The sequence below is a fragment of the Prinia subflava genome, chromosome 1, assembly GCF_021018805.1.
Source record: "Prinia subflava isolate CZ2003 ecotype Zambia chromosome 1, Cam_Psub_1.2, whole genome shotgun sequence".
Classification (NCBI taxonomy): Eukaryota; Metazoa; Chordata; class Aves; order Passeriformes; family Cisticolidae; genus Prinia; species Prinia subflava.
This window is the reverse complement of record NC_086247.1, coordinates 110,823,122-110,836,123: the sequence shown is the minus strand read 5'-3', so window position 1 is coordinate 110,836,123 and position 13,002 is coordinate 110,823,122. Positions and strand designations below refer to the sequence as shown.

Below are 13,002 nucleotides of genomic sequence, written 5' to 3'. Positions count from 1 at the left end.
CTTGGTGGTACGAGGTAACTTGGTGCATGCTGAGTCTGAGAAGCGTTACTGCCACGTGCTGTCCAGAGCAAGTTATCTTCATGGAGAGATCTGTGAAGACAAAGGAATAATGACTTTGCACTCATGTTCCCCTATAGAGACTTTCCAACTGTGCATCTCAGGAGAGAACCACGCTGTTCTTCAGAACCAGCTCCTCAAGCCAAAGCTTTTTCCCTGCCAGATTAAATTGTAGTAGCACCTATTAATTTTTTTTCCCCCCAAGGTCCATACAAAAAACTTAGTACAGATCGTTTTGTTCTCCTTTGTGGAGATATCCATGAATATCTACAATGAGTCATTTTAATAGCCATGAAACTTAATACACACTTTAGAATTCAATAAAATGTATGGCAGTAAAAGGAAAAGGCTTTTATGCCCCAAATTTTAAGTAAATTAAAATCCTTTTGCCCAGCAGTAAGCACCTCTTAGTCAGTCCCCAAAGTCTTATGCACAGCAGCATGCCCTGATCAGGCAAAAGACTTCATCATCCCCTGCTGAGTGTAAGTAAAGCAGTCTTTCAGAAGTCATGAAGAAAAGGCATTGGGTGATATTTTTATTCTGCTCCTCTGAATGCTCATAACACTATTGGTTTAGAGTTGTGAGCAGTATGTAGGTACGCTTCTTGTGCTTGTGATGCTGCCATCAAATGCATCCTTTATCTTAAAAATTCAGAAATAAAGGTCATTTTGAGGTCGTTCAGTAGGCACTGGATGTTCTTTGAGGTAAGTAGTCTTAAAATCCCAGAAGTATAGATTTTTTGTACATTTATTTGTGCATTTTTAACAAATTATTACAGTAAAGAAAGTGTTTACATGATGTAGTATTTCAGTTTATGCAGAGTGGACCTTTCTGAGCCAGCTGAAACTGATTTTGCTATTGACGTTATTGAGGGCAGCTTAAGTGAAGACAAAAGGAACAAATACAGAAAAGCTAATTGTTTTTTAAGATTTTTATTTTAAAACTTATCAGTGACCTTTTGATTGCCATTGACTGTCATGTTGAAGGTCATTATGTAAATGTGCTTGAGGAATAAGATGTCTTCTCACAGACAAGACATACTTGGTAAGGAAGTTTATTGACACTGTCTGAGCTACCATGTTTTTTGCAGGTGAATAGAGTACTCTTGAAGGTATTGATCCTGATATGTTTTTGAGCATTGAATTTCCTCTTACACACACCACAGTGTTCTGTCCAACACTCCATTTTCAGGTAATAATTTCTGTCTGGTGATCCCAAGACATCTTACAACATGACTATAGTTTTCTGCATCTCATGGGCTAAGCCAAGATTTTATTTACATATCCATCTTCCTTGTCACAGTTTCTCACACCTCATTTTTAAAGGCCAGTCTCAAATGAGTCTAATGAGTTCATTATGGAAACAAATTAAACATCTTAGTCCATGAGTTTCTCTTTCTTTTACTGAAAATCTATTTGAAGATAATTGCACCATTACCTTCCAGACCCAAATTTGAAAAAAGTATTTTGGGTTTTCTCCTTGCTTTACAAGCAAGTGACAGTACAGTAAACTCAGCAGGAACACTGAAGGATTGAACCCTAGTGAGTGAATGCTCCTGTCTCAGGAGTCATTGCTGTCCCAAGGCAATCACTGAAAGAGAAAGTGGGAACTGGTAAATCCTGGGCCTCTCCTGCCTAAGAAGAAATGAAGGTGAGCAAGACACCTCAGCAAGACTGCTCTGAAGTGCAGTAGAAGCAGCAGCAATCCCTCAAGGCCAAAGTTGGAGCTGATGGTCTAATTCCTCAGGCATTTTCCATGGGTCTTCATTCAGCTTTTTCCCACTGTCCATACTTTCCATGACAAAAATGGGCTGCTTCTCCTGTTGGCACTTTGTCTCTTCTGCTGCTCCCCTCCATCCTGCATTGGAGGATGGGGAGAGCATGTCACCTGCCAACACCATAATTTCAGCAGTTCTTAGCAGCCTTACATTTGTTATGGTGCACTTTGAAATGAATAATGTGAACAAACTTGGTAGTTAAAATGAGGGAGTGTTGGGGCACAATTAAAGTTTGATGCATTTTCTTGGGATGTTCATCTTTTGCCCATTTTGCAGATTACTTTAACCTCAGGTTGTACCCTTAAAACAATGTGTAATATTGTGTGTATTTGCTTAGATACATAAAGAAAACACAGATTTTTTTTTTTCATCTTCTCTGCTGAGCTGTATGTCATAGATCCATGAGTCATTCTGTTATTCTGAATTTTTAAGAACTTTTTTTTAAGGGCACAGTAATATTATGATTGCTTTAGCACTAGAGAGAGTTTTTATTCACTTTGAAAATTGCATCTCAGTAGCAAAACACCTAAAATTTTAAGTATAGATTCATTCATTTTAAAATGTCAAGTGGCCCCAAACACTCAAAACATTCAGAGGATTAGGCTTATACTTCTTTTTGTTTTGCACACAAAGCATAGCTTGCCTGGTTTGTCATGCTGTGCATACATAATGCATAGATTGAGCTGTTCAGATTTCCAGCACCCTGATTTTGTCAATAGTTTGCAAATGTGAAAATGCTTTCACACAGCATTAATTATATAGTGTGTTTTCAATATGGAACCACTTGAAGAATTTTGACAGTGTTTACTAGAAGTAGCATTGCAGCCTTGGAATGTTTACTTGACAGAAATATAGATAGGGAATTTTCCAAGAGGTTTGACACAGGAATGACCAGAACTCTCTTTTGAAAGATATTAATTGTTTGCTTTTTTAGGAAAAAAAAAGTGCTAGATTTCTATCTATGTCTTTAAATGCCTGAACAGCTCTGTGAAGCTTGTCTTATTTTGATACAGAAGAAACTGAATGCATAAGTCTTTGTAGGCCTTTCTGAAAATCATAGATCTACTGCCCGTAGTTGGTAATTGCTTTTCTTTCTTTCTCTATAGAATAATGTCATCATGGAATTGTATGGCTCTGCCAAAACTTGAGTTTGCCTTAGTCCTCTTTAGTGCTAGGAACTTTTAAAAGGGCTACAGATGTGAAAAGAGACCTGAAAGAAGTTGTGGACTTAATCCACCTGGCTTCAGGCCCCATTGCGTGGATACAGATGTGAACTAAGCCCAAATGGTTGATGTTTGAAAAACTGTTTGCATAAAATCTTATGCAAATGGATTTGGGAGTCTTTTTGTGTATGTTAGTGTCTATTTTTATGTATATGTGTATATACACGCTTAAATATTTGCCAGAATTGGACATCTCACATTCCACAGCAGTTGGGGTTCTTTTAGCTTTTAAAATGTGTAGCAGGAGCAGGATGTCTTGTACGGTAGAGCTATCCCAAACTGGGCCTCAGACCAGGCCTTAGACCTGGGCCTGCTAGGCCTCAAACATTTAACCTACGTAGGTCTAGATAAGCTTGTAGTGCTGTAGAAGCTGCGTTAAGGTATATCTATCCACAGAATAGAGTAATTACACTGAAACTCCGTAGCTGCCTTAACTCTAGATTGTTTGCATATTTCTTTACTCTCACTGCCTATCAGAATGCACCACTTCTTGTAAACTATGCTGTCTGTATTTAACCCGCCATCTCAAGCAATAAAGGGAAGAACGTGCAACATACCCACATTGGGTCAGCCCCCGTTCTTTAGTCCCCGATCTTTATCTGCTCCCAGCTTCAAAAATGTCTTTTTGATTGGATGTTTAGGAGTGTTTTTACTTTTACTGTAAGCTTGTATGGGTGTTTAGCATAGCTCAGAGCTTGAATGCTGCTTCACCTCCCTCTGTGGCTGTACAGTGCTCAAGGCCAGCTGGAAATTTTGTGAGTAAATTACTGTGATGTTTGTGATATTTCTATCAAGAATTGTCCATCTCCGTACCAACTGTTTACATTAATCTCTCCATTGAAGCACTCGACTCATTGACAACCTTTTAATGAGACTGACTTATTGCTAACTCAGAAATGCATTGTTTTATATCCAGAAGTAACACGTAATGGCTAAAGATAGTGCTTGGATTGAGAAAATATATATATAATAATAGTATTCTCATTGTTTCATTGAAATGCCTAAGTACCTTCTCTGTTGGAGTCCAGAGGATCCCTCTGACAGCCCTGGAGAGTCAGGGGGCTGTACAGGGGGGTCTGGGATCTGTACAAGGGGGTCAGCCAGCCTCCCACAGAGCCCAGAAGGACTCTGATTCTGGCTTCTATCCATGGAAGTGAATGCTCACATGAAGGAAGAATCACAGATCCTAAGAATTTAGAAGTAGATAGTAGTTTGTTATAGAGTATAAATATAGAGATTAGGATTCATAGTATACGGGGCTGAGAAGACAAGATGGAAGAATTGGAGAGTAGCCCCTAGTTTCCTTGTTCTTGTTCTCATCCCCCATCTTTTGCTGATTTGGACTTTAGAGATTGGTTTAGAATAGAACTGACATGTTAGCGTAGCAAGTTAGTATTGGTAATGTTCTGTAAACAATAAATACGTCTTGGACTGTGGTTGAGTCGGGAGTACGGTACATAAGGTACGGGGCTCTCTGATCCGCCCCAGTCCAGCGGCAGCCCAGCGCCAGTCCAACGGCGTGTCTTGCTTTGCTGGGGACGCCTTGCAAAGCCGAACAAGAACTGTTAGATAATATGAAATAAACAACCTTGATAACTTGAGCTGCTGGACTCACAGTGTCGTCTCTGCCTTTAGTGTGAAACGCTCAAGGCAAAGAGAAGACAGAAAACCTTATTATCTTGAAGAACAGCAACCCCAGGGAAATACCCAGAGAACAGCAACCCTGGGAGAAGATTTCACCTCCTCGGGGAACGGCCGCCCCGAGGGGAATCTCGGAGAACATCAACCCCGAGACTTCTCCTTTCTCTGATAGGCAAATTGTTGGTTTCAAAACTGTCATTTTGGTATGAAATCCTAAGTCAGGAGAGACCCCCTCCCAATATTAAGGCATGTAAAGGGACATCAGCATTAACTCTGTATTACCACACAGCTGAACAAAGGAGAAAGCAGTTATATTCTTAGATTCTTGCAAGATCTGCATATAATTATTGACACTTCAGAGGCAACTACTGTATCCTCCCATGCCCCCATTCAAGAAGTAGCTGTATATTGTGCTGCTCTTCAGATATATCTGTCTAAAACAAATGCATTGATAAACAAAGAAAATAGCATCAAGTATGTGTTAAGTGTGCCATGAATTCCTGCTTCATCCTGATCAGTGATGCTGAAGAAATTAAACTGATGACTTTTCAAAGATTCTTTGAATGCCATGGCACTGTTAAAAATCAGAATGTTGTTTAAAATAATTATAGAAAGACTAAAATATTTCAGACTGTGCATAAAGCTACTGCAGCCCAGAGAAGTGTGTTTCAGGTAATTCTTCATGGCCACAGTGAAACTGTCATTTTCACCCACCCTACCTCATGAAGAATAGCTCTATAGAAGCAAATATATTTCCTCTTTTTAGTATTGGTAGTAAATTTCTTAATATAGGAAGACTTTTAAATTGCAGTATTCAGGTTTGATTTAAATAACTGTGTTTTGTTGTAATTTGTTTCCTTCTGTGGAAATAATGAAAGGAAACACATTTTCTCTGGATAAAGCATCTTCTAAATTCATAGTAGCTAGAACTCAACTAGCAGCTCTAAATTATAATTAACACTTCTTCCAAGAGCAGATGTCAACTCCAATTCCTATTTTATAAATTCATTTATCTCTGAATATGAGGTGCATGGAGAATATTATTGTTGATATTTTTTCACCTATGTGTCTACATATTTTAATAATAAGATCCTTCTTAACTCATGGGAAAACATGTCCTAAATACGCTTTAGATTTTGCAGATCTTTGAAGTAGGACATCAGAGAGTTTTGTTTGCAATCAAATTAAGGTGCTTTAATTCAGGAATTATGAAGTAATTAAGGATGAATTAGGAAAATTATCATTGTGTTTTCAAGTGAAGAAATTTTCATTCAGCAGTAATGTGAGGATAGTTGAAGTCCATTGAGGCTTGAAGGTGAAGGTGGGGGCTACTAATAGTAATTCATATTGCTTTTCTTACTAGCTTTTATATAATAATACTTTCCATTACCTTTTTTTATTTTTTAATAAGCCTTTTTCTTACACTTAGCCATTTTTTTCACATTCCCAAGATTGAACAGCTGTCAGAACTAGAAAAGTGGTACCCTACCTTTAGAAATGAGTTCCTAAAACCTGAATCATGGAACTTATTATGCCCTTCTCCCAGCAGATCTTAAGGGGTCTTTAAACAGCAACAGAGAAGTTATGCTGCAAATGGAGGTTTGAACCCAGGGCCATTTCTTTAAAGTGTCAAAGTTTTAATCATTCATAGTTAGTAATGCCAGCAAACAGAATGACAGAAAGAGAGGACAGAGATCTTTTGTGTTCTGACTGAGATAAACCTGTTTGTTTACTGAACTGTAAGATGCTGTAGCAGATATCTTAAGATTTTCTGCTACAGTTAGAAAACAATATTTTGTATGAGACCAAGGATATGCAATTTCCTGATTCTTTTGCAAAGTCATCTCAGGAGATAAATGCAACAATCTTTTTCACTGAGATTCATATCACTACTGCTTAGCTTTTTTAAAGAGAAATATGGGGTTAATAAATTGATGCTTGGAAATAACATTAATTCAGGGACAAATTCTTGTTGGATGTATTGATGAGAATCCTAAGTAATATTGCTGGAGTCCATGGGGATAGCTCCTTGACTTGGAAAGAACAGAATTTAGAGGCACCTACTGACATTATTCTTTCAAAGATCCCTGGACTTGCTTTTATGCCCAATGAGCCAAAATCAACAAAGTTTTGTTCTGTACTTTACAATGTGCTCTTTGGTGGTGGATGCAGGTAGCCTCGCTGCATTCAAAAGGAGAAATAAATGCCCAGTGGAATGGGTATTCCAGGTCCAGAAAATTTCTTTGTTAAGGTTTGCATTGATGTAGGCATGAGTAACTGGTATTTTGAAATAACTGATTTTTCTGTGTTTGTCTTGGGAGCAGTGTGTTTGTTGCCTCTTATGGCAGAGGTGAGGTGTTAGAGCTAATGCCTGATCCGGAGGGACTTTCATGGTGTTACTACTCCGGTAGTGTTCAGCAGTGGCTTGTGCAGAGCCTCTCTTTGCACAGACCGCACACAGCTCCCTAAAGGCACCAGTGAGACCAGGATGGCTTTAAATGATAGTTGCCATTAAATATAGTTTAAATGATCATGCTAAGTGACACTGGAAAGTGAGGAGCTGAAAAACCCCTTAGCTGCTGATTTGTGTCATAGTTACCCTTCAAGGCAGGTCATGACAAGTTGCTGAGAGATATTAACCCGGCTGCTAGTGCCCATGGAGGAGCACAAACTTCAGTATTAATCTTGTTTTGTGGCTTTTGTCAGTGTGGCATAAATGTAGGGGTATTGTAATTGATCTCCAAGCCAGAAAGGAGATGTTAATATGTAGCTAGTACCAGAATAGTCAAAATGAAGACCTGTGGGATGATAGAGAATTCTTTGTTCATCTATAGAAAGATTTACAGCTTCCTTGGCCAGTTGAGAACACAACATTATTATATTGTCAAATTTTAGTAATTTTGTACTGATGCCTAGAAAATCAACTGCGAATTACCAGACAGCCTGATAAATTCAGATCCACTAAATGACTTGGAATGGGTTTAGGCACCCTGTGTCTAAAAATTGCTGTTCTCAAGGCTCCTATTTAGCTCCCCTCTAACTCCAGCAGTGCCTATGTATGATTTTGGTGATATTCTTTACTGCATCTCACATACTCAGAAGTGCCTTATCCTTGATAGAACCAAGTCTCTATTTTATGTCCATGCTCCATCGTTATCCACAAATCAAGTATCAATATGGCCTTTGGGTCTTGTTGCAGCTAATTTTCTCAGGCATGTGTTGTGTGCTGCATGAGAGCCGGCAACAAAAGGTATTTTTTTTCAGGCCACAGTGTGGGATAGAGGTCTGGCCCACAATTTTTCATAGTAATGAAATCCCAGATGTCAGGTATCCCCTTCACTCGTGTCGTCTTGGCTGAAAAAGAGATGATGACTCACAGTGAGTTTGTAGGTGAGTGAGCTATAAGATAACGTGAAGAGAGTAAATGCCAGCAAATCAGAAAACATGGATGGCCAAATGGGACAGTAAATGGGAGTTCTGCATTGCCTCTTGTTCCCACAGCACTTTTTGGTGGTAAGGCTTTAATTCTTTTCAAAGAATTAGTGCAAGTGTCCCATATTTCATGTGAAAAAGCAATCTGTAATTGTGCCTCTCTAGGATTTTACATGGATGGACAAATATCCCCTAGCACAGGACCAGGGCCATAGTGCACAAACTTCACTTTCCAGGATGCGCCTTCCCCCCTCCCTCCATCAGGCTGATAGATTGACTCGGTGACGCCTCCTTGACATTTACTCCCCGAGATCCCACACTTCTGCCTCTGTGATGCATGATGTGGTAGCAGAGTCAAATTAATGCAGCTCTCGGGTCCAAACAGAGCCTGATGTCTTCTTTTGTCAAAGCAGGTTATAATTTTTGTAACCTACCCTGTAATTTTCAACCTATGAACATTTTCCCCTTAATTCTATTGTATCAGCTATTATACAGATTAGCTGATTTGTGTGCTCTGCGAAGCTGAACAGAGAATATTCAAGTCTGCAGGTCACAATTTATTAGCAGAAGCAATACTCCCAAGGTATTTGTTTGCTTAATTTTTCATCTTGAAATAGACAGGACCGCCAAAAAATTAAACATACTTGTCTAAGAGGGAGAGAGGAGTCATTAAAGGCACTGATGAAGTAGCAGTGATTTCAGGATAGCTTTTCATGTATTGATTTTTAACTGTTGGAGAGAAACAGTGATATTTTTGGTAATGTTTTGTGAAGAAATGTACATTGTCAAACAAATTTCCATTTAGCTTTCAGTGGTAATACAATCCCTAGGCTTCTAGGGTCTGAGAATTAATTATTTCCAACAGTTTTTATTTTCTCCTAAACAACATTCTTGGTAGAAAATAAAAAGATAATTTCTAATTATAGAAAGCAGGACTGAGTTGGGTCTAGACCTGTAGAGATTCCAGGCCCTGTGACTTCTGATCCTGGGTCTTGGCTTTCTCTGCCCCAGGTTCCTGATCTGCCTCTGTGTCAGGAGCCAGCAGAGGGGTGACCTGAAGCCAAAAGGGGATCACACCTGGGCATGATCAAGGTGCTAGAAAAGCAAAGAGCAGGTGGGATGGGAGAAGTTTGAGAAGCAACAAAGTAGAATTCTTTGCAATGTTTTCCTAAGGATTGAGGAATTTACATAATATGGAACTCTTACTGGCTGACATTTAATTGTGATGATGTTTTTCCTCAGCAATAACAGGCTGACTACTGATAAAAAGCAACTACACCCTTAGGTTGATTATGCTATTGGGTGAGAAGAGTTGACCTTCCCCCGTGTTAGACATGGAGCAAAATCAGTACAAAGCCAGGAAAAACTACAGATGCAGTTTGTGAAGTTGTTGTTGGGAAGTAGGTTTAACTATTTAAACTTCCATGGGAAGTGTGCCTGCTCCCTCTGAACCTACGTGCACATTTACTGAAGTTCTAAGCGTTAACACTGGCACCAGGAGACATCTCTGATCCCCTTCTCTGCCCTGTATAGATCATTCTTGGTACAGCCACAAGCTGAGGGTGTCCCAGCTCCTGCTGCCTCAGGCACTGGCTGGAGAGCCTGCTGCTCAGCTCAACTACTCTCAACTGCTCTAATATGGAAAGGTTTAGTGGAAAAAAATCAAATCCTCTGTCAGGAGCCTGAAGAGCAGGCAGACACTCTCTGATGTGCAGAAGGAAAATAACCCTGGTATTTTCATCAAAATATGAAGCCATCTTTTTCACTGAGTGAAAAATTTTATGTTACCTGTGATACATGAATTTAAAGATGTTTTTCCTTTAGAAAGAAGAAATGCTGTTCATTGTCTTGCAGTTTTCAAATGGATCTTTTTAATAAATCAATATTAAGATGCTGTGAGTGTGTGTTTTGTCACTGAGTTACAGATCTGTGTTCTGATAAAGGAAAGCACTGTAGGAAAGAAAAAAGTGTGAAGTTATCTCATGCTGAGCTTGTACAATGGTTTTCTTGTATTTGATAGAAACTAAAATAAAGCAGTGAATAACAAAGTGTGCTCATGTAAAAAGCCAGTGGTGTTCAGCTGAATGGGGTTACTTTTTTTGGCTTTGATGAAATCCAGAGGCAGAGAAGATTCAAGTCTGCAGGTCACATTAGCAGAAGCAATACTCCCAAAGTGCATGTTTGCTTAATTTTTCCTCTTGAAATAAAACGTGTGTTTACCAGACTTGTAGATAAAAGAGTCTGCCAGACTCAGCATGAAGAGAATTCTTGGATTGTAACAGTGAAGATGGCCATGCTTCCCATGACTTTGCTATGGCCAGGTTTTTACTCTTGGGCTCTTCATATAGCAACTAACCATGGAGAAATTTGCCAGGAAACTTTGGTTCCTTTTACTGTCAGGTAAACAAGGTGCATCGTGATGTAATTTTACAGTATTTAGAAGAAATCTGCACCAGTAATGCCTGTGTACTATATAACATGAATTAACCTTTACTTGACCTTTTCTGTAATGTTTACCCCCAGGTCTGCCATTGGGAAGCTGGGAGTGGAGACATTCGAGGCAGTGTACAGCTGCCTCAAGCAGGCGAGACAGCGGAATGCCAGTGAGGAGGAGATCAGGAGCTCTTTGGAGAAACTGGTTTCTAGAGCAAGTGACTGCTTCGAAGTGGATCAGCTGCTGTACTTCGAGGAACAGCTACGGCCGTCAGAGCCACATCTTCAGCTGTGACAGTGTGCCAGCAACAGCTGGAAATGGCACTGAGGGGGAAGGGGCCTCCCTCGGGCCAGCACGCAGGTACAGGAGTGTTTGCAGGACACCGCTGAAAATGATGTATTACATCAGCATGTGGGCAAGCTCCATTTGAGAGTCCAGGCTGCAGTCAGAAGTGGGTAAATACAACACGAATTCCAGGGGCAGGAAGAAGTGCAAATGTTTGTGACAGTGGAGGGGAGGATTCACAGTTGCCCATGTCCCCTTTTTCTGCCTCTTAAAGCATGAGGAAGGGTGTTCTGGGCCGTGGCTGGGCATCAGTCCTGCACTGAGAGCATCGCTGGCAAAGCTGCCTCTGATGGAATGATGCAGGATTAGACTCCAGCTGCTGTTGATTTCTGTGCTAACTGGTCCTTATGACATTTAAGCCTATAATTTTTGTAATTTGGCAGTTTTAGTCTTAAACATACATGTATATGTGTGGCCACTCAGCCCCGAATTGTCTTGTTATTACTGATTGTTCAAAAGGGCTGTATTTAATCTGAGCTTCAATGGAACTGTGGAAATACATGCATATGTGCATATTTATATACATATATGCATGCTCACATATACAGAGATAGGTGTGTATATTCATAATGACAGAAGTATGTCTGGTCATACACTGTACTTGTATAAAGAGTTTTGGATTAAATTCCTTCTTCAAAAATGGAACAATAAACTGATTTTTTTTCTGCCTTGCACATTGTTAGTGTTAATATTCTTTCTTAGTTTTTATGCTCCCTTCTTCATATGCATCCCACTCCTGCTGATTTCAACTGTGTATCAGGCTCTGATTATATACCTTATATTTTCCTTCTACCTCTTCCTTCCTTATTCTGCATTCTGAGCTCCTTCTTCCATCTGTGTAGAAGAGTAAAGGTTAACAAAGTCATAGGATTAGTAAAGGAATCTAAAATGAATTGTAGACCAAATGAATTTTAGGCATTGAGCTGTTGTCATAATCCTTATGCTTCCTGCTTTTTCACTGCAACTCTTAAAGGATTTTGGGACTGTATTAAATAAATTAGAAGAAATTTGTATTAAGAATATAAAAAAAAAAATCTGTTTGACCTGAGTTATTTATAGTGGAGTATACCAGTATTGATGGTAAATTAAGCAGTGTTACTGATCCATCTTTATAACATGTGTTAAGAACAATGCAAAAGCCAAGTAGAGTCATCTAAATCTATTTTAGCAGCAGCATAAGCTGGGGAAGCAAAAGGCACATCCAGCTTCCTCAGCTTATTATGGTGTGGTGCTATACTTCCAGCTCAAAGTAATAAGAGATTCTGGTATGTTTCAAGTTTTTCTAGCTTCAGCTTTTATTTAGAATACATGATGCTACAAGCCAGAGACTAAAGTCCACTATGATGTTCACTGAGGTAGGGAAACATATTTGTTTGTCAGGTTTCAGTCTCTTTCCAATTATTTCTTATTGACTTACACTTCCTATCCTTCTCAATGTGGTGCATTTGTGCCTGATTCCATATTTTCTGCACAGAACTTAAGACCATTTTAAAACAGAAGTGCTGAAGTTCAAGGTACAGGAGGAGTGCTTGGATGTTGCAGGGACTATAAAGTCCAAAAGCAAACAATGAGTAACTGACACAGTGACAATAATGTCAGAAGAAGATAATCTTCACTCCTTCACTTACCTCTGCTGCAGTTCAAGGTGATTTACCACAAAAACTTCAAAAAGAGCCTCTGTAAGCAGTCAATTCCTTTTTTACTAGTGACAAAGATTTCTTGAAGCTTTTTTCCATGCAGCTTGCAAGAAAAAATACCTGTGTAAGAATGGGTCAGGCTCCTTAAGGCAGTCAAAGACTTGGGAGATCATTAAAGGGAAACTTTTAAAACCTGAAAAACATCGTTTAGTCACTCAGATTGACTTCAGGGAAATGGTTGCTCTCTGATGAGGAGTATTTTCTTTTATTTGTTGCACAGGGAAAGAACTCACAGTGCCTTTTGCACTTACTTAGTTGCTTTCTTCTCTCTGCAGGGAATGACCTTCAAGGCATGTGAGGATCTGGAAGTTACTGGTTTACTGCTTATATGCTTTAAACCATACTTTGTTTCATTTTGTGGGTTTTTTACATGAATCATACCACAATTAGCCAATG

The 13,002-nt window shown here is 39.3% G+C and overlaps 1 protein-coding gene across 4 annotated transcripts in view; it reads left to right on the top strand.

Annotated features, from left to right (window-relative positions):
* The window catches only part of NEK11 (NIMA related kinase 11), an 83,607-nt gene extending 72,026 nt beyond the window's left edge, over positions 1 to 11,581 (top strand). For 3 of the 4 annotated variants that reach the window (XM_063408032.1, XM_063408011.1, XM_063408041.1), the window contains one exon: positions 10,654 to 11,581. In XM_063408032.1, coding sequence (XP_063264102.1) covers positions 10,654 to 10,994 — 341 coding nt within the window. In that variant the 3' untranslated portion in view covers positions 10,995 to 11,581. The remainder of the gene's footprint in view (positions 1 to 10,653) is intronic. The other variant, XM_063408021.1, reaches the window with a different exon arrangement.
* Positions 11,582 to 13,002: the final 1,421 nt, after the last annotated feature.